General features: G+C 38.0%; 1 protein-coding gene across 15 annotated transcripts in view; it reads right to left on the reverse strand.

Moving 5' to 3' along the window:
• Positions 1-22,959, reverse strand: part of LOC120510162 (muscular LMNA interacting protein) — a 103,178-nt gene that overhangs the window by 67,425 nt on the left and 12,794 nt on the right. The window contains exons 1-2 of one of the 15 annotated variants that reach the window (XM_039725698.1): positions 12,348-12,352; positions 3,041-3,048 (exon numbers count right to left, since the gene is read on the reverse strand). The exons of the other annotated variants lie outside the window; for them this stretch is intronic. Coding sequence (XP_039581632.1) covers positions 3,041-3,042 — 2 coding nt within the window. The 5' untranslated portion in view covers positions 3,043-3,048; positions 12,348-12,352. Of the gene's footprint in view, positions 1-3,040; positions 3,049-12,347; positions 12,353-22,959 lie in introns of those variants that run through there. 15 annotated transcript variants of the gene reach the window in all.

The following is a 22,959-nucleotide window of genomic DNA, read 5'->3' on the forward strand; positions in this document are numbered from 1 at the left end:
TTGAAAACTAGAATTTATTCTTTTTTCCTGCAAGTTTCTTGCAACTTCAGCCCCGTAAGAGAGTCCTAAAATGCTGCTGTTACCCTCAAAGCAACCTTAAAGCACGTTCTCATTAATCTATATGACATAATTCCCCTCATTGTGTTTTCCCAAAAGCTGCCTACCAATAAGAGGGTATAATTTTCAAATCAAGCACTGGGAGGACAAATAAATCCCTCCTTACATCTGTCACAGCTGAGACATCAGTCTTGTGGGATGATGCTAGCAAGGAACTTCAATCTTATAGTATCACACATAATTTTGCCTTTTGGCGTCACAAAATGTCTGAGTGGTTGAGGGGCAGAGGGGTTTCAGCCAGAGCTGCTCCCTCCCCACAGAGCTGAGGCTCTGTGCCACCACGTTCACATGACATTCTGCCACCACACCTGAGCACTGCCAGTCCTGCCTGCCACACCCGAGGAGAACCAAGCCCAGCGGTGCTGCCACTGCAGGTGAGCATCTCTGCTGCTCTCCTTCCAAAAACACATTGCAGAGCAAGTTTGGGAACACACCAGTGATGTTGTTGCAAGCAGTGCATTTTGGAAGCAGTTGGTGCCCAGCATGACAGCTGTGTCTGCACATCCCCCTGCATGTGTTGAAAACTACACCCTCTTATTGACAGAATGACAGAATAGTCTGAGTTGGAAAGGACCCATAAGGATCAATCAGTCCGACTCATTTTTTGTGTTGTGAGTGGCCAGGGATTGAACCCACAGCCTTGGCATTCTTAGCATATGCTTAAACCAATTGAGCTAATCTCCTAGCAGACCATTAATTTTGTACAATGGATGAACTACAGAGTGACTCCAGAAAAAGGATATATATGTGCTAATACTACAAGTCATGCTATCATAGCTTGAAGGCTGTTGAAGAAAAACAAGGGATTTTAAAAGATGCTTCCAAAAGTACAAGGACAAGATAATAGCAAAAGCCTTGAAAGTGCAAGTGTGGAATAGAAGCCTTAGGGTTACAAGCACAAACCATTAATAATAAGTTGTTATTCACTACAAGAATGTAACCTTGGTTACATTCTTACAATTAAGTTATTAAGGATAACAAAACAAGCAAAGAACCAGTATGTGGCATACTTAAAACATATCAAACACCATCAAATTTAGATATAGGATGTGCTGTAACAAGTAAACTGTTAACAAAGACAGTAGTTTCAAGTGGGCCCAAAGCACAGGGTAAGCCCCACCACCACCATCATCCACCTTCCTGCAAACAACTGAAGATTCTGGCAGCTTCCATAACAATACACAGAAAATAAAAGAGGTAGAAATGAGAAAGCTGTCTAGGTTGCTTTCAGCTGTGAGATCATTGGGAATGAGCTGCAATAATGGGACCATTTGGACTTTAAGTGTATGTCTGTACACCATAAATCCCATGTACATGAGAGTTTGTGTGCACTTGGGTGAACAGTACAATGAGGAGGTGCTAAGAGAAAACAGATTGAAGATTACTGGGATTAGTGGTCCAGTTGAATACAAAATAAAATGATAAATTCAGAATACCAAGCATCAGCCCAAGACCACCAGGACACACTGGAATCAGCAATGAACAAGTTGAACCCCCCCTGTATCTGCTGTACACAAAGACTGCAGGATTACACATACAGCTCACGCTCTAAGAAGCCAAAGGCATAGTAGTAAAGCTTTCTACTTCTGCACAAAGGGTTGTGGCTCCAGCCCTCCAGCTGAGGGTTTGAGAAAGCTGCTTGAGTAACCAAACACACCCTGTGAAAAATTATCTGCTTTAATAACAACAGCCTCATTCTCTTAATATCTTGACTAGCAAAAGAGTTTGTGTAAGTGTTGTTTTTGAGAAGTGTTTCCTTCAACTAGTTCCTGTCAGGAAAAAGGTAATTAATAACATTTTAACTCTGTGATTAGACTGCTGATTTTCCAATTACAGCAACTAGAAATTTTTGCATCTCAATATGTGCTTCTCTATCTTGCATGAGTTGCACAAGGTATCTGGTCTTACTCCCTAGAGGTTTGGTAGTGATTTGGATACAGCAGTTGAGATTGAGCATTTCCCACCTGTGCAAGGTTTCTGCTCAGTTTTGAAGCACTGCTTTGCTGGTTTTCTTAGATGCAACTGAAGGAGGACTGGTACAGCCTCACTTCAGCAGATGAGTTACACTTCAAACTTCTCCAGGTTAACAGCTGTGTATGAAATCCCTTGTGGACCCTTATGAGGACATGCTGGATGGCAGGGCTCTCAGTGCTTTGGGGCAAACCTGCTGTTAGCAAGAGCACTTCAGCAATATTTTGGCAAACACAACATCATTTGTTTCACAACAGCATTTTCTCTGTGTTTCCCCAGAGAAACTCTATACAAAACACTCCAACACAGTGTAAACACTCCAGTCATCCAAGTCTGACAGGAAAAAATGAACAACCATGGCCCTTTGTACCATGGTCACCTGTTAATAGTAGCATTTACTCTACAAAACATTGTCCTCTAACCCAAAGGACTACAGCTTCAGGTTCAAATTCATTCTCACTGCCAGCACTTTCAGCACAGAAAATTCTTTCCAGGAGAGGATACAAGACAGCTTCCAACACTACCCCCAGAGACTGCAGCTACCTCTGCAGGATTTAATGTTCCCACCACCATGCCCCAGGTTAACAGGTCCTTCATTACCTCCTGCCCCAATACAACCAACCAGCTCCAGCTGCTCTCATCAAAACACCAAAATGCAGTGACATGCTCATACACGACCTGCAGCTACTACATGCATGTCTCCACTGACACCTGTCTCCTCAGTTTGATTTTCTGATTTCCTAAAAGTTTCCTTTTCCTCTAATATTCCTTATTTATTACTTGTGTCCTCAGCTAAACAAAACTTGTTAAAAGTATGTTTAAGTTTTTGATGTTTTATTCACTTTAGTTTATTAAAATATTTTCATTTTTTAAAACTGTAGAAAGTAAGGAATTTTGAGAGTTAAAATATTTTGGAAAAGTTTTATTTAATCGGAAAGTAAAGGCTGATGTGATTTGCTTCTGGCAGCACAGATTCTTTCCTGTGTTTGGACTCTGCTATTACTATTATTTTAAAATAAGAATTGTCAATAGGTATCTCCTTTCCCACACTGCTACAACATGTCTCTGGGCACTGGTACTTCTGAGGAACTATATTTTTGGAGCCAGGATGCAAAGAATATTAATTAAGAGTTGTGTTAAATTTTCAAAAGGCAATACAGCTGCCACTCACAAGCCAATGACAGACAATAGCACATCTTTCATGTTTTGGTGTTACCTCACTACAGAATCATGACATACTCTCAAATATGTTTTCCAAGATTCAAAAAGCCATTTGGCCTCTGGATTTAACAAGCTTTTTTTATCAATCAGAAAAGGGTATTTTGAAAAAAGAAAAGCAATGCTGTCACAGATTTCAACACAGGCAAATTAAAACCTTTTTCTTTATCTACTTCATATATGACCAGACTGAGGGCTTCTAGTTAATCTGACATCAGTTTTTCTACTGTCATTTCAGCAGACAGCAGTGAAAGTCTTGTAACACCAGCTAGCCCATATTCCTCAGCTCCCTTCCATAAAGAAGAGAACAGAGTTCTTATTGAGGGTACATTAGGGATAGACAGAGTACTTCAGAAATATCTCCTGCTAAATTTTCAGCTTTTAAACAAAGCACACATAGGGGAAGGCAGTTAATATTTTAATCTCTAAGAAATGGATTATTTCATCTTGTATTATCAGCAATAGGCTTCCCATCAGAAGCTGCACCCTTTACAGTTACCTCTGCCAGACAGTTAATGAATAATCAATACAAGCTCATCTACAAGCATTCTTACCTGTCCCCTACTAATAAAACCCAGAGGGTTGATAATTCAGATGCCTCCTTCTGCAGACTGCTGCCTGTAGTATGTAGAGCACAGTTGGAAGATAAATTAAAAATGAACATGAAAAAAGCAGCAACAAAATGTCTATGATAAAACTGAAGAAGAGGTCATATTTTCCCCCTCAGAAGGACTTTCAGAGGTCCTTTTAATGAGCTATTTTCTGAGTAGGTCTGTGTGGGCCCAGAAGAATGCTGGCTACAAAGAGTAATTATTCTGGCACTCAGCTACTAGCAAACAATAAGGTAAAGCTGAATGGCTGTTGGCTTCTTCTGCACATTCACAGGAGGGCATGATAATAAACTTAGAATCTTGTTTTCTTCTCTGTGTTAATCATTTAAAAGCAGCTGTCTGTAAACATTTAACTTGAGCTTTCTCAGATATCAAGAATACTGCATGTTTGACAGTGCTAGAGTTATTTTCATATGACTTTATATATTGAGAAGAATAGTTACACTTGTTCCAATTAAATAACTTTATTTTTACTTATTGAATAATTTTACATTTATATATATATATATATGCAAACTTGACAGTGTCTCATTTAAGAAAAAAATGTTACTTTTCCACTTTGGCATAATAATTCACTAAATACATTCATGTACCATTCCTCAGATATTTTAGAGTGTAGGAGAAAGAATAGAAGAACTGTAGGAGAACAGCAGACTGTACATTTTGCACCAAGAACAAGCATAATTTCTTTAGACAACAAATCTGGGAATTGAGAAAACACTTCATGACAAGTATGCTGCTAATGTCAGGGCTCTATAGAAGAGTCTCCCAAATTTAGGCAAAACCCTGACAGTGTTACAAAGAATACTTTGGTGTTTCAGTTGGAAATGTGTAAAAACCACTCTTTCCATAGATGCAACAAACTAACTAAAAGGATCAGAGGCACAAAGTATTGTAAAAAATTAACAAAAATCTACATGCTGTCTATAGATACTTTCTTCAGAAGTTCCCAATATTAGAATACAGGTGACAATGCAATGGAAAACACTTTTGCAGGTAGTAAGAAGCAATGTAGGTTCAGTACTTAATTCCTTTGTATTTGCACTGTCATGTTGTATCTTCATTCTAGGAAACTGGAGGAAGACATGAATGTAATAATCATAGCTTTAGATTAAAGAAGCAATTGAATTAATTTACTGACAGAACAACAATATCTGAGAATTTATAAGTATTTTTGTCACCTTAAAACAGTTCCAAGCTTGTATCTCCTATAATACCCCAAAATAAATTCAGTACAATCAAGGCTGGCCCTGGCAGTAATTCCAGTATATTTCATAAGATTCTTAAACCATCCCGATCACCAGAGAGAGCTGATTACCCTCAAGTTGTGCATTAAGTGACATTCCTGATATAAATTACAGAGGATAGATTCTGTCCCCCTCCTGTAAAGGACATTTAGCATTTTGATGACGTTAGGAGCGTTCATAAGTCAAGGTTCTCTTGTGCTGTGCTTTTCATTAGCTAAAGACACATGAGCTCTTCTTCAGACTCTAGGTTTTAAAGCCCAAAATTTTGTAGCCATTCAAAGAGACTTTTGCTCCTTTTGCCTTAGTAGGAGATGAATCTGCAATCTCCCAAAAGCAGAGCTGACAGATGCAGGGAAAACATCCCTTGCTTACTGCAGTGCTCTAAAATGTCTAGATTGAGGAGAATCCTACAGGAGAATTTCAGAAGAAATGATAATTTTAAAAATTTTGTTATAACTTTGGGCCATTTTCTCTTAAAGTTACTTGAAATAAGTCAAATTTCACCCAAGAACTGAATGCAAACAAGTATGATTCTGAGTTTCTGAACTTGGTCTTTGCTTTGAAAAGGGAAGAAAGATATCTTAGATGAAGATTGAAACTGAAATTCAAATTAAGTAAAACAGGATGTTAATATAAAGTTTTAAAAAGTGAAAGCATTTCAGTTATCATTTTGTTAGTTAAGATATCAGTCATGGTTTTAATTTTCTAGAGCAGGGATCATTAAACCAGACATCAAATATATATCCTTCATTTAAATTCAACAGAAAAGACCCTATAACTCATGCATTATTTTTTCATCCAATGTTTTGACAGCTTAGAAGATTTACAGATAATAAACAGATTTGGACTTAATAAAAGTCCTTGTTCTGCATCAGCAAATGACTCTTGCAAGTATTCTTTATCCCAGAGATTATATGTCCTGTGAACAATATTAAGAAATGACAAGCATTTTTAATAAAGCTCTCCTATCTGCCTGCACAAAGTGCAATCTGTGAAAGGTTCATAATCAATGTCTTCTGAACAGCTTAATTACTTTACATAACACAGAAGCATAGCTAGTCTCAAATTATAAAAAAAAAAAACTAAAACCCCTAAAATTCTAGGTCATGTACCAAGACCATCCTAACAGCAATGTATTGGCAATCCGATAAAATTTTAATTACGCACACTTTTCACTAAATCTTTGGATTATTTTAAAATATTCTAAACTCAGTTTTTACCAAAAAAAAGGCACTGCTGTACTATTTATGTCAAATTCTTTTTCATAGTGTTGGACTTTATGTTCCCATTGACTACAGCTCTTTTTTTCAGGAAAAAAGTGATGAGGAGCTCAGTCTGGCCACAGATATCCAGGTGAGGTTTTGATTACAGCAGACTACAGGTGAAGGGGAGAGCTTAGGCACCCAAGAAGAGCAAAAGGCAGATATACCCACAAGCCCAGTCCTCTTCCCTAAAACACCCATTCTCTGACTATCAAAGCAAGTGTAATCACTGACATGTGCTCTCCCAAAAAGTTGTTCCCTCATGCAGTATTTGTCTCACAGCTCCAGTCTCTGACTTTGCATCTGCCCTGTCTATAAGGTCTTGTTGTTAACTAGCCAGAAATCGGCATGAAGAAAGGAATTTAAACGTTAAGGAAATTAATGAAGTTGTTTTTTGGGAAGACCTCTTGTACTAAAAGAATTACTTTTACTCTGCTTTCCAAGAAAGATTCTTTTATAAAATTACCAAATATACTAGTAGATTATGAAATTCCACTAATTGAAAAGGTTGGCTTTCATTTTAGTAGGAGTCAGATGCTGTGTTTTATTGCATGTTTCCTCAACAAACTCTGTATTGCCATTATACATAGGAGATCCCATCTCCTTTGCAGTTCTTCAGTGCACTAGGAATTTTTCATTTAAGTATTTTCTTCCACACACAAAAAAAAAGTCAGTTTGCTTAAACAAAGCCTTTTAACAGAACATATCTGGCTTCATTCATTTTATCTGGATGGTGCCTTGAATCCAGGAGGGAATGATTGGTGGAAGCACCAGAATGGATAGACAGAACTGCTTTTGAATACATTTCTCTGAATGACAAGAATAAACTCACCCCACGTTTCCTACAGTGCTGATGAATGACCCAGCTACCAGACTATTTTCAAATGTCTCTTTCTCAGATGTGTTTTTCAGCATAAGATCTGAAAGAGGTCTTCCACCATTAGCATCAGAAAACACACTGCCAAAGGTTGAAACTTTCCTTCTGCTAAAGTATTTTCCTAGTCAGAATTGTCAGACACAGTTATTAAATGTTATAATGGTGTTACAACCTGCAGGAGTTGGAGAAGCATTTAACTCAAAAATCCTGACACTAAGGCCTTGGAAGAAGGATTTGTGGAGCAAGAAAGGAGCTTTAGGTAACTGTGAGGTGGCAGGTTTTGTTTTGCAGCACTCACTGGAACCTGCCTCTTGCCTGCAAGCAGCCAAGAGCCACTGCAGCACCTGATGGTCACAAACAAGCCAGGAGGCTGCAGGTGAAGGATCTGCACATCTGATCTGCCTTCAGCCTTTATTCCTCTTCCAAAACAATGCATATGAGAAATGCACACAGTCACGGATTTGAAGCAATTGGCAGACATTTTTGTTTGGCTCCACACTAATGCTAAATAAACACAAGATTTAAGGTTGTACTGACCCACAGCTGTTTTTGGCAAAATTCAACAGCCAAAAAGGTTTATAGACAGTTATTTTTGTTTATAGACAGTGACCCAAATGAGGTCTGCTTAAGAACTACTTGTCTGCTACATAGGAGTCATCAAACAATTCTTAGTCATCACATTTTCACTCCAAATTTACTAGAACCTCCAACATTCAATAGAGCATTCAGGATTAAAAGGGTTTGGCATGGTTTCTGTAGCAAGTGCATGTCTTTGTGCGTGTGTGTGTGTGTGTTCAAACAAAAGAAAGGAGAATGTTATGTGGGTGGAGGTGAAGTGTCAAGAATGTGGGATTTGTTTTTTGCAAATAGCTAGATCAGAAGACTATATACTTGTCCTATAACAATACACTAGGCCTTGCTCGCATGAAACTCTACAGCTTAATGGATTTTTTTATGAAAAAAATTAGACTTCAGCAAGATTTTATTATGTTTTTGAGATTACATCAAAATAAAAATAAAATAGGCTTTCATACATTTGCACCTGCTACTTAAAAATACACTTCAATCCATGAAGACTAATGAAAAGAACAGTTCTATAAGAATTATGCTGTATCACTTCAGAAGACCAAATTCTATACAATCAGCTTGTTTCAACCCTAATTCAACCCAATGGGGCACACTTCAGAAGTTGTTTTCTCATCCAAACTTAGTTTATCTCTCTTGGAACTTGTGCATCTGATTGCAAGACTATTTTTAAAGGTTATTATCTGTCAGTGGAGGTACAGATAGTGAATCAATCATCTAGGTACTGCTGGACATCCACAACTGGAAAATAAATAAAATACTGTGGTGCAAATGGATTTATTTAAATAGCCTACCCTTACTTCTTCCCTGGGTAGCATGAGAATGTGTCTCTGCTAAGAGGGGATGACTTATTTGAATGCGTTAGTCAAGAATTTGCAGTCATATGGCCTTTCATACCTGGTAAAACAAGCCTGAAGCATCCTGAAAAACTCTTTTGCAGTATTTCTCAGTCAGCAACATTGAATTCTATATCACTTCTAAGATATTTATCTTCTTTTTATGTTTCTTTTTTTTTTCTTTGCTGTTTGTCACCACTTTAAAACATCTGTTACACAAATACACACTTAGAAAGCATATTCTGGGAAAGAATTCTTATACACTGCATCCATTATTGCAACTGATCAGTTAGATAAACCCTCTGTTAAACCCTCAGTTCACATTGACTGCACACTTTTCCAGGAATTGTAAAAATGCACTCACTAAATTACCAAACACAACTTCTGAGAGCCTAATGAGAGCTAGTTCAATGCAAAAGCTTTTTCATTCTTGTTATAAAATGACAATATAATTATTGAAGAACTAAATCTAAAATAAAATAAAATAGAGGCATGACATCTTTGAAGAATATGCAAAGAATGTAATTTACTCATGTAGCAGCAAAGGAAGGTGCACAAAAAAGTCACGAGGAATTGGTTTGCTATTAGATTTTGACATCAAATGTAAGAGATTTTCAAACATGCAAATTCTGTTCAGAATGCAGGGAACCATTAAAAGCTTCTTGAAATTTTCTGAGGAAAATTGAATCATTGGGTGGGGGGAAAGCCAATAATCAGAATATTTACGGAAAAAAAGTTTAAATGCCAGGTGAGTATAAGGCAGCAAAGAGGGATTCATTTAATGAACACACAGAAATTTCACAAAAAACCACATTCATATAAATATTTAATATTTAGGGCAATGTAGAAGCAGCTAAGGATTAGCTGTTGATCAGAACATGGGAATGGGAAGGACAATTTAGGTCCCTGCTCTGGCCCAGTGAATATTCAATTAGTTAAACAACATGAAGGACTTTCATTAGGAGAAACTGACTGGCATGCTGTGTGCCTAATGATGAAGTGCTGTAATTGCCTCGCAGATGGAGAGCCGGGAGCTCAGCTGGTGCGCCGGCCCCTCTGTCCCGCTGCTCTCCAGGTGCCAGCTCTCAGGCACCGCCTGAGACAGGACTCTGCACAGCTGGCACTCCAGCTGATCCAGCGGGGCAGCTTTCATACCCTCATTCTCATAAGAAACTGATACCCAGTTTAGAGGCCTAAATTTGGAAAGAGTCACAGCTGAGAATGCCAAGCAAGGCGAGCTGCTCCCCCATGGCTCCGTGTCCGATCCTTACCGCTTCCAGGGCTGGGGCTTGGGTGCTTTTCTACAGCCGGCTTTTCCTGGTGGCTCCCGAGGCAGCTTCACCACTCCAGGGTCACAACTTTCTTGGGTGATTACTACACATAGATCCAAATTATCCTTCCTAAGCTCCAGAGCTCGGGAGACCTGAGCCAGTCTGGGTCACCAGCCACGCAAATACAGGCTAATTGTGTAACACGTCACCTAATTTAATAAGCAGAGCACAGCTCTGTGCTAGCCAAATGAGTCATCCTCTACACCAAAGAGGCTCCCATCCAGATGGTGACCAGCCTCCTTTCCTTTAAACATGGTCCTCCAAGCTTTAGAGGGGATGTGTCTGTGTGCATGGACAAAACACCGCACAGCACCTGCAGATGAGTCCTGCAAAGGCAACACGGGACTAAGAGCCATTGTGGTCCCACCTCTCATGACTTACAGGTTCTAGTAAGAAACTCTCAGTCCTGACAAAAGATCTTTTTTGTCTAAATATGCACTGCTGAGCTGTTTGTGCCCTAGACAAAACCCCACACTTTCTATACACTCCCATAGTACCTACATGGTGAAAATAAAAGTCTACAGCCAAATGAATCTCCAGCGAGATCTAGAGTGCTAAGTCATCATGAACTTGAGCAAGCAAATGTCTCACAGCTCAGGTTCCCACCACCCATTCAGAGTCCATGCCAGTTATATCACCCTAAAATTCCTGTACTTTGGAAGGTTATGCACTTTGCAACATGTTGTTTTCCAGAGTACCTCCCCTAGATCAGCGTAGTATTTCGATACCAGTCATTCACATTCAGAAGTTAGCAACCTCTAATCAACTCTAAATTGCAATCAAATGATTGGCACATCTTAAAGATGCATCAATCATTACATAAGTAATAGTAAAATTCCATTTTTAACAGAAAAAGTATGCTGTTCCAGACATCAAATTTTGATGGAATTATCAAAAATAGATTTGTATTCTGAAAAAAAAATCTTTGAATGACATTGAATCTGTTCACTACTTGAATTTCTGGCAATGAAATTAATTGTTTGACAGCCTCTCATATGAAAACATTACCTATAAGCATTTCATATACAAACCAATAAGTACTATCTTAGTCACTAGTGGGGGAAAAAAGGCACAAAAATAACTACTGCCTTCTGAAGGAGATATTAAGGGCAATGCTAACAAGCAAACTGAAGCAATATGCAATAATACTCCTGCCAAGGAACATCACGACAAAATCAATATGATATATATGTCAATACATGCCAATGTTATTTTAACATCAAATCTGAGTCCTAGGTCAATGTTTTGCATAGCTGGTGATAAAAAGTGACACTGGTAATAGCAGTATTACTTATCAAGATGTGTTATGTCAGCTTCCTTCTGTTCCTGTCAACACTGAAAACGTATAGTGATAATGCACTACATATGCTACCCACCTCTCTCTGCCAGCATCAACCTAACTTATGCCAAATCTTTCTAGAAACACTAATCAACATGCCCTGCTACAGAGAGCTGAGATACTGAGGCTGTCTAATTTAAGATGTTGATGAATAAGTAATAAACTTCCAAGCATTACAAGCAAACTAAGGTTCTGCCAATGTAGGCACTATGAAAGGCTGGCAGTGATTGCAGCTGAATATTTTAATAGCTTTTATATTATAAAAATGCCTAATTTTTTTAGTACCACATATACCATCTAGTAATACTAATAATGGCCGTATAACAGAAATGTCTGAGTACCTACAGAAGACCTTGAAATCATTTTAGAGGTTTTCTCCCAGTGAAGATTTTACTAAAGACCGCACACATGCATATGCAAGAGATCCAGTGCATTTCCACTGTCAATAAAGGAGACAAAAATCTTTCTAAGCATCATTTTAGCCTAACTACTGTTTTCCAGCTGTGACAGCCTTCATAAAATAAAAATACCCCTCAGAAACACTCATATGCATGACAGCAGCTTTTCTGGGCCCAAGTATCACCTTCAGGAAAGACTAATCCCTCAATCTCTAGCAACTTGGGACTAGTCCTTTGTAGCTCATTCCCACTTGCACAGGCTCTGGTGAACACTGCCTGCAGTGGTGGCAGCAGGTGCTCAGGTCACAGCCACTGACCCTGACCAGCGTGTCCGTGGCTCACTGAGACCAAAGGGGGACAATGTAGTGTTGTATCTGCCCAAACCAATTATGACTGCTGAGGGGGGGAGAGGTGGGATGGAAATTCTGGGACCAGAGGGGCCTCTGAGATTTTCACTCAGAGATTTCCACTGATTTCAGTGAAGAAATGTCATCAAATTTTTTCCAGAGTACTTAAATGAAAATACTTATGCGAGGTCAGATGTTCTGCTCTTACTTTCTCTAAAGAGAAAAGAAAGCTCAGGGTGGACTTGGGTTATATTCTGTCATGGAAAACTCATCTAATCCTGCACTAGATCCTCCCAAAACATGAGACAGAAGACCACACCATTAACAAGGCTAGATATTATTACTGCGCTAAATTCAGAACTAAATGTAAAATATACCTTATATCTTACTCCTTATATGAGTCTCCAGAATAACAATCTTTTTTGTTATTATTCTTTTTGGCTTAAATATCCATCTCATTAAGCAAGACACATGACAGGGACTAAAATATTTGAAGAATCACTTACAAAAATGCTAACAATATTATTACTTCACAAATTTGATGCTTTAAAGGATTTAAATGCTGTCAACTTGGAATATATTTCCGCTTTCTGTCCAAATTTAGGAGCAGTATATCTTGTATGACTGAAAGTGCACCATAAATATTATAGATGGTCAAAAGTCATGTATTAGTTTGTCAGATTTTACAAAGGCTTCAAAACAACTAAAAAAACCTTATTGTTTATATGAACAAAGTACATTTGTAATCTTTGTAGTAAGCACCATCTGAGACAGAAGGTTTTACATTTACAGTGATTAGCATGAGGTTAATCTCCATCAGCCAACTGCAACTGTGATAAAATACACTAGAGCCCTTGAGCTTATGGTGTGCAAATCTACAAAAACAATTAAATTTCTTTGCCTGTTATGAAAGTGAAGTTTTTTTAAGACAGCCAGACAAGTTCACTTCAAGTGTTAGAAAAAACCAATATAAAGGCAACAGTCTCAGTATCTATCTGTTATCTCCAAAAATAATCCATTGCGTGCTTCAATGTACATAAGTGGGTATATATCACTGCACCTTGTCAAACCCTAATTCTCTAAAAGCATTCCCAAAAAACATGCAGTAAGTACTACAATGAAAGACAATATTAAATTAAACTAAATAGCCTTAAAATTGAAAAGGACATGATGCTGAGGAAAGGGAAAGCTAATGAGACCATATTCTTTAATACAGTCCCCACAACTTGTAAGCAAATCCTAAACTACACCTCAAATGTGACAAAGTAGCAAATAGCCTTCTAACCACAAAATCACCACGATATTTGTTCCTTTGGGGTGGAGAATCTCTTTAAAAAAACAAAGCTTGGTTCATTAACACAGGTCTCGGTTACACCAGAGTTCACCCAGTGATCAATTTCAGACTTTTTATCACCTATACTATCTGTTGATGCATGATTCCATACAAAGCACTACATACCATATTGCACCATTCCTGTAGAACACTCTGCTGCAGAACAGCACTTCAACATCATAGAAACCATTGCAGGTCTCTTTTTCTTTAAAGTTGTCTAGATATGTTGGTAATAGTAAGCAAACCAAAAAAAAATCTGACACCACTGTGCCTAAGAGAAAGCATTACAATAATGATGGAGAAAAGTTTATAAAGAACTAAAATTGTGCAATAGTAAAGAATGAATCCTGCAGCTTCAGGAAAGCATAAAAAATCTGAAGTATGTGAGGAGGAGTTCATTAAAGAGGTAAAACTCATCTGAAGGTGTATTAAAGGACTGTGGGGTATTTTTCAGCTGATCTGAACAGGCAGCACTCCTTGTATCTCCCTGTGGCTTCACTGGTCCACACCACAGAACCAGTGGGGAAAAAAATCAGAGCAGGAAGATATATTCAGCTGGGGATCAGCAAACATTTTCCAGTGCCACCTAGCACTCTGAAACAACCCCTCAGGACAGTAATGCAAATTCTGGGCCAAACTTCAGCAATCAGGCTTTTGGTAGCACAGGAAAACAGGCAAGTCTCAAAAAGGATTTCCTATATAAAATCTTATCTATTATCATGAATCTAATATAATGAATCTATCATTTATTTGTTATGATGTTTTCCATTAGCATATAACCCATTTCTGAATACCTTCCTAAATATTATTTAGGATCTAATTCGTATCCTCCACAAGCTATTTAAAGTTGTTTGATTTTATAAGTTGTTTGCTTCAATTTCAAATATTGTTTCTATTACACTAGGAAGAGGCTGACAGTATAGAGATGGTAACACTACCAAACAAGTGCAGATGTGTAATACAGGCAGTTGTTTTTCCTTTTCAAATCAGCTTTCTGAATAAAGTCTGCCTGAAGAAATGTAAACCCACCACCAGGCAAGAGGCCACTCTTGCAAGAGGTAATGCTCATTCCTTCTACTATTACACTGCTCTATATTCAGAAAATATTCAGCATTTATGATTGCTTATTGGCCACCAATAGTTAAGGGACATTATTAATACAGGGTGAGATTTGGGGGCTGGGATGCATCTTTAAAGAAATTATTTAAAGACGGGGTCTCTAGGATGCTGGAAGTACCCACATTCCCCTGCCCCACTCCAGCAGGATGCCTTTTAAAAAGGGACATTTATTATTCTTTTCCTTTTCCCTTTGTATTGAACAGAAATGACCACCCTGTGGATCTGTGTTCTATGTGGGGGGCTCAGATCAAATTCATAGGATCAAAACTCTTACCAAAATAACTTCTGCTTTCTGCATTTGTGATAGAGATATGGTTACAGACCAGCACCAAAATAGTCAGATTATACTATAAAATGATGCCATTGAAACTGAAATGGATGTGCCTGGGAAATTTTCATATAAGAAAACTTTGAAGGTTTTTTTATATGAAAAGCCCATGACTTGAAGGGAACTAAAAATCACTTTTCCAGAATTTCTCTTTGAGATATTTGAATTATGTCTGAATCTTATTCTGGGTGGGAAAAGCTTTTAATCTCAGGTCCTGGAAAAGAAGACTTCTTCCTTGCTCTGCGCTGTATAAGCTAGATGGCAAATATGGTCAGTAAGAGCCATTTAATTTTTTTGTCTTCTGTCATCTCTAGCTCAAGAATTGTGGGATAAATCTGGAAAATAAATAGGAAGAGACCAGATTTTTTTTAGACTGAATGGACTGAAAATACTCTACATGCCATAATATTGCACTATCTCTTGAACTAATCTACATGCCAGCATATTGGAGGGCTCTGTCTCAGTGCTGATATGTTACCTTCTCTTTTAAGAGTTACAGTACCTTTAGAACAGTGGGCTTGGTGGTGGGAAGGAAGACAAAACTTAAGATGTCCTTCCAAGACACCCCTCTGGGTCTGTAAATTAAGCAAATGTGGACATCTTTTTACAAATGCCAGGGGCAGGTCTGGCCACAACAAAAAGAAGGCAGCCAGCTCCATGGTCTCATGCATGTTTGGGGTCAGGTGAAGGTACAGAATCTTCTAGAGAGCCTGGAATAATGCCACATCATGTTTCAGTAAAACTGACTTTTTTTTCCCCTTTTTGTGGTGTAGTAAATTCTGATCAAAGCAGACTGAAGCTAACAGTTTTATATATACTTATTTCCACTTCATACTACTCAACTTCAGGCAATTGCTGTGTTAAGCCAGCTTGATTTGAAGAGGCTGCAATCCAGTGAGCAATGTGACTGAGAAAAAGAGCAGCAGCTCTTTCCAGGTCTCCCCCAGCCCAACTCCTTGTCTGAAAGTGATGTTCTTTGTCTCCTTAATTCAACTGCCTTGATTTACCTTAGGCAATGCAGAATTCTTCTCTAGAGCATTAAGTTTTCTCTGCACAAAACAGCCCAAGAAGAAATAATTTTAAAAAACTACTGCAAATGACTTTTGATTTCAGTCCAATAAGTGCAAGCACAAAGGAAATTAGGTTAATCTGACACCAGGGCAATGAGTCAGAGTATCTGGTTCAGTCACACAGGTACTAAGTGGGTTTACCTGCTATGGTACCATGCTCAGTACCTTTGATAAGTATCATGGATTTAATTTCTGTCTGTGTCACTACATGTGTATAGGTACGTAAGTATCGCCCCAACAGTAACCCTCTCTCTTCCTACAAATGTCCTTCTTTATTTGTAGACAGAGTGTCCTTTGTAAAGTTATTCTTGTTTAAATGAGAAAATCTTTTTTGTCTGTGAAGGTTTTAAATTGCAAGGCTTTTTTTCCCTAGAACTGATTTTTTCTGCATTATGATTTTCTAACAGAATTGGAAAGCTAGATGAGAACAATCAACTGGTTCATCTGTTGCTATAATTTCAGTTAATACTTGCAAGAATTTGTGCAGAGTTCCTGCATAATTTTACTGCTTTAATTCATACTCAACACAGTATTTACACTCTGAAATTAAGCAAAATTTAAGCAATGGAAGTGGGGTATTTCCACATAATTCTGTCTTGGCTTTCATGACAAAGGCATAGAAAACTTCTCTGCAGTCTAAGTGAAGCTTTGATTGATTATTTGAAGGCAGATACACTGACTGCATCTGTGATGGTCAGTGAATACATAGTAGTTAAATAATTTCCATTTCCTTCTGACAAATGAATACTGAGTGACAAGCATTTATTAAGTATATGTAAATCATCCCATTAGCAATTTTTTTTTCTCCACATTTCTTAACTCTATTTTCCCAAAACACAATAGAGTTGCTGAGGAAAATACAGGTAATTATGTTTATCCTACAGCCATTTTTTTTTCTGCAGGTGTGATTGCCCTCTCTCAGGATATGTGATGTCCCTTCACAATTTTTTCTTTCCTGACTAGTAACTGCTAATTCAGACACTGTCCTGAATTCACAAACACAGCAAGGAGAGTAACCTTCCAGGACTATTCTGTTTGACAATTCAATAAAGGAATCTACAAGCCTTGTGGCTCAATCCCACTGCAGTGGTGATGTCTAAATGGCAACACTCCCTAAGAGGAAGGTTGTGGTTATTACAACCTGGAAACTGCTGTACTTAAATTTACATAATTAACAGTACAAATTGAATGCTCTACTGACCATTTGATCCTTTATTGTTCAAGAGAGAAACACAAGCAGAACTTTGCCAATGTACTAGAAAGAATATATAGGGTGTAGTAGGATATTAAAAGAGGTTGTGGGGAAAAATAGCTTCAGAAAACAGGAAGAGAAGACAAGAGTGTGTAAGATAATAAATGCCTGACATACTTAACATGCTGAAAATACTTTTTCAGACTGGAATCCCCTCTGCTATCAATCAAAAACAGTGGTTCTTAATATAGCCTAACACTTTCCACAGGAGTAGGAATGTCAATGGCTGTTTCTTGGGACCGTGCCCAGATTTCAGTCTACATTTTCCCTGCATTTTCACTTGTGTATATCTTGAAATTCACATCTAAAGTTTTGGTGTGCTTGCTGATACCTCTGTTCCACATCAAATATAACTCTGAGCAATGAATTAAATGAATTGACAGAAAAAATAATAGAATTGCAATAATATGAAAAGCCAAAGTTTCTGCAAACTTAAAGGGACATTTCCTATACACACAGTTAAGGAAAGATAGGTATTTACCAAATCTACATTTAAGCTTGTTCAAGGCTCCATTATGGCCAAAGGAGAGATTAGACACTTAGAGTAAAGATAGGTATCTAAACTACATCAGAGAATAATGCCCAAGAAGTCCCCACTTCCTTCCTCTGACTGCAACAGGAGCCTGGACAACCTCTTCAGATGTAAATGCAGCTGTCTAAATTCAGGAGAGATGAATCACAGACTATTGATTAGTCCTGTTAGCTAAAATAAGAATTTCTAAATTACTGATTTTAGTCAGACTCTGAATTAGTAGGAGAAAAATGACTCTAACCTGGGGTCTACTCACTCTCTCCTCTTCAATTATTTCCGAAGATTAGCAAGTAAAATATTGAAATCTTCTGTCGGTCTCAAACACCTAGAGCCTGCCTTCCACATCCAAATTTCATAGCATAGGTCTTAATAAACTTAAAACAGTACTTGATACTTTCTTTACAATTTCTGTATTGAAATACCATGCTGGCACCTGAAATTTTAGTGGGGATGAATGCTGCATTGCCAGAACAATCAAGAAATAGATCCGAAGGTCTTTTCTGGGTTTTTTGAAGAAAATTTAGTGCTAGAATGCCAGAAAGCACAACTAGGAACTAAATATCATTTGCTGTTAGAAACTGTATAACCAGGGTAAGTCAAATGCTAGAGGTTCTTGAATATTACTTAGGTGGCTCTGTCTAGGATTGTTTATGTCTTTGGATAAATTTTTCTCTCATATTTTTTTATTAGAAAATGGTTAAAATCAAAATACAGTTTTCAATGACCTAGTAGAAACAAACTCTATGGATCTGGCATCAGGAGCAGGAAAGACTTGACATCAGAAGGGCAACATCAATCGCAAGGCAGCGTGTTTGTGCCAGTGTTCAGTGTGGCAGCAACAGATTCCTCAGGCATCAGGGAGATCAAATGTTTGGAATTGATTTAAGATGGCAAGCTCTCAATTAAAGGCACACCACCAAGGCACCTGCAAGCTCAGGCTCACTATCTCCCAGGTGCAGAGACCAGCTCTCCTCTTCCCCTGGCGCTGGGATCATCTCTTATTCCTCAACACACTGCACACCATGTGCTTGTGATGATAACATTTACCTGCCACCTTGCTTTAGTTAAAGGAGAAGAGTGGTTTTTTCACCTTGCCTTGCTTTTTTTTTGTCTGTTTTCTTTTCCTCCCTTTTGCTGGCTGCCAAACAGACACAAGATAGCATTAATCAAAATGTTCTGAGTGACCTTTGAAGAAACACTGTGCTGGGAGCCCTCTTTACAATCTAAATGAAACACATCATCCAAGGAATGGGCTCTCTTGAGGTTACAGATAATTTCACAATTTTAAAAAAAATTGTGGGCACACCATGATGTCAGGCATTAAGGAAAAAAAACCAAACCCTGCCTTAGAGTATTCACTGTATAAAATCTCCTTTGTCATTTCCTTCTGTACTGCAAAAGCACCTTAGCTAGTGTCCAAAGGGTCTGGCTACCACTTGCCCAAAGAGTGTCTGAGGAAGGACAGCAAGTAAAATGCATTTTACCAGCCTATTACATGGTGAATGATTCATAAAGCAGGTTTTTTTCCCCAGGATAATGTACATTTCTTCTTCCACAGTGAACGACATCTCCTAAAGCAATATTCATCTGACCAAAGAAAAAGGTGTCCAGAACAGAAATCTACAGCTAAGCCACATTGTCTCTACATACAAAAGAAAGGAATTGGCACTTCTGAGATGCAGTCCATCCTACTCAAAGGTAAATGTTTAATACAGGTCAGATGAATCATAGTCTCTTTTTTTTTTTTAACTGATATTAAAAAAAATCAGATTATTTTCTCACTCAGATGTACATCATAGACATCTCAAAGAGGGGATATGATTCCTGTCTAAGCAACATTAGTTGGACCATTCACACACAAGATTCCCTGTAAATATGAGCTAGTGGGCACCTAGAACAACACTATGACTACTATAATATTATATAGAAAAACAGATCTGTATAAAGCAGTTTCTACTACAGTGTCATGGATTTTTGGGATAAGAGCAAAATTACCATGAGGAACCACATGAATTTATCATACAAACAAAAGTGTCAGCTCACATAACACATAATTATTATGAAACTTGTTGCATCAGGAAGTTCCACATGTCAAGAGAAAAACAGATCAAAATCCAAGGAAATGCATCCCCAGTGTACAGATCCACTTACTTACACTAAGCTTGAGGGAAGACACAGGAACATCTATCCTTTTCACTATGCCTTTTTTTTTTCCATAAACATGAACCTCAAGTAACAGCTGAGGGCTCTGAGCTAGATGGACTGGATCTCCAATTCAGTCATCCATTCCTGTTTTCTGATCTCATATTGCCAACACTGTTCTTACAGCAGTGAGCCAAGCAAGGAATATTATAGTTCTATCTCACTCATACCATTTTTCCCCAGGATTACCAAATGCAGGTTAAGCCTCAGTTTTACAAGGGAAGCACCCAAAGCACAGACAAAAAATGCAAGCCATCACCTTACCTGCTTTCACAATATTACTTCAAAACATTTGTGCTTGGTCCAATCCTCCATTCCTGGCACATTATTTCAGTAGAGATATTTACTGGTGAGGAGAGTTAGTGCTGGAGCCAAACACCTACTTGATATTATCCATTCTGTCATCAACGTGACTCACCAGCAGTGGTCTCATCTTCCATCCTTTCGAGCAAAGTTGAAAAACTGCTAAAAATAGCAGCAGAATTTTACTGCAGAGTGTTTTTCTGGGCAACTCAAATCTTAGCCAGTGACTAATGCTGCTAATTAAATTTTTACCTCCATCTTTTTTAGGGGAGAACACTAACAGTAAGAGACAAGGTTGCTTTTTGCAATGTTTCTTTTTACTAAATTGTCTCTTGTCCTCCTTTTTTATGGCAGTGAAAAACCAAACTATGGCTCATACCCTCTTCTTAAACATCTGTTTTCTGGAGAATCAGAATTCTCATGGGGATTTCCCAATAATATTTTGGAGCTAAGTAGTGAACAAGCATTGCAACACAAAATAAGCTCTGACCTGTTTAAGATAAAAAGTATTTTACATATGACATTCTTTTTTCTTCTGTCCAAACATTTCATTTTCCTTCTGCTTTTAAATTAGTCATCAGGCTAACTACTGTATTTCAGCAGTCACTGCTGCTATGCCTTACCAAATGTGAACTCTTATGCCAAGCTGAAGGAGACACATATCCCTTATATTAAATACACCTCCTTCGTGACTGAAATAATTATGTTAGGGAAGAACAACTGTCATATTATGCTAATTAAATTTCTTCTGAGCATTTTAAAATCCACTCTACAGAAAAGAAAAAAAAGTGTAATATCCAAATAAACACGGGAATATTTTTTTTTGCACTAAGTAACTACCATTCCCTTCATCCCATTCTGCTTCAGATAAAAATTAATTACTGCTATTTTCTAGTACAATGTACATCAGTTATTTCAAAACTATGTAGAAATAGACATACACACACCCTAACAGGAATACTAAAATGCTGCTAAGACCACCAAATAGTTACAAGTGTTTTCAAGAAAATCCTTTTAAAAAAAGGTTTGTGTGTGTTTGAGGGGTTCCCCCCAAATTTTACCTATGTTTGTTACAGCCAAGCCTGTACAGAGAGCCTATAATAACAGGCAGGAACAGGGACTATATCAGGATGCAAGCCACCTGTCTGGATAAATCTGCATTCTGTAGTGGTAAGCTTAAAAAAAAATAATCTGTGGTGTTTGGGGCCTTGTTGCTGTTTTTTTTCAATCAAAACAAAATGGTATATAATCAAAACTGGCTGCATTTCTAGAAAAGGAGCCACATGAAGCTGAGCACAGGCAATTAACAGTGCAAGTGCTTTTCCTAAAGGGACACACAGTCAGTGCTTACATTCATCTCAGTATTAGCAGCCAGACACACAGTGCTTACAACAATAATTTTCATGGAGTTATCAAATTTTTCAACTGCAAACTCCAGTCCCTATGGACAGTAAATCACGGAAGCAATCCAAACAAAATCAGTGGAGGAGAGCTGCTAATGAAGTGTGTGCACAGATCCACACAAAGTCGTAGCCCTAAGTATTTATCAGAGAGAAACAGGTGCCAACCAGATGCCAAAAAAATAAATAATATGTCAGAAATTAATAGCAGTTAGTCTGTTGCTCCTGCAAGTGACAGAAGACATCCAAAATGAAAATAAAAGAACCAAAATACAATCTTGTAAGAGCCCACAAACAACAAGGGTAACCGCACAATCTAATTTATGTTATCTGATATTACTTCAGGCTTCCTAATGCTGAAAAAATACAAGGTTCTCTCTAGACTCAAATAAAGAACCAACCATGGGACTGCAGAGCACTGCAAAGCTGTAAAAGGACAATTCTTGTTATAATGCCCAAAGCTCCTGCCAGGCTGGAGCGCAGCAGCTGCCTCACATGCCTGGAGTGCAGCAAGCAGGAGCACCACAAATCCTGTAAACACTTCAGAAAATACAGGAGAACAAGAGGTCAACCAAAAATGTGACACATTGCCTCGTGCTGTCAAGTGAAAAGGCAACCATGTCACTGAAAGAGGGTCACAGCAAAGGAGATTGTTTGCAACGCTGGAGAGATATTAACCATAGAAATAATAATAGCAAAATAAATCAAGAAAAGAGCTGAAGCATTCTCACTTTAAGATATGATGCAAAGTATCACTCCCAGCTTTCTGAGCAGAAATATATCTTCTAGTTATACAGCAGTTGCAGGATATAAAATCTTCTGTACCTATCTACATCTATTTCTATAGATCAGCACAAAAACAGTTGGTTAAGACTGAGTTACAAGTGCAGTCAAGTGCTTTATATCAAGTGCCTGAGGGAAAGGAGGGAAATCTTATTTACAGTTTAGCAAGGCTTGGGTATGGAAATCAATGGCAAAACGTGTTTGTACAGAAGGAAAAGAGGGTTTTTTCCCTAGTATCAGCATCAACCCATGTGGAAAACTGTGCTGATGAAGCCAGCAAAAAAAAATGCACCAAGGTTTTAGTCTCCTTACTGAAATCCTTTATCCTGTAATATGTGAAAAAACACCATTAAATTTTTCTTGGAAGAGGCTTGCAAGTGTCTAGTGGGGAATTAACAGGTGTTGGGAGAATCACTTTACCGATGCAAAGGGTTGCTATAAACACATTAGCAGTGGGAGTTTCTGCTGTTGAGCCATAACATAGAAGATATTTACAGG

The sequence above is a fragment of the Passer montanus genome, unplaced genomic scaffold, assembly GCF_014805655.1.
Source record: "Passer montanus isolate IOZ18808 unplaced genomic scaffold, ASM1480565v1 scaffold11, whole genome shotgun sequence".
Classification (NCBI taxonomy): Eukaryota; Metazoa; Chordata; class Aves; order Passeriformes; family Passeridae; genus Passer; species Passer montanus.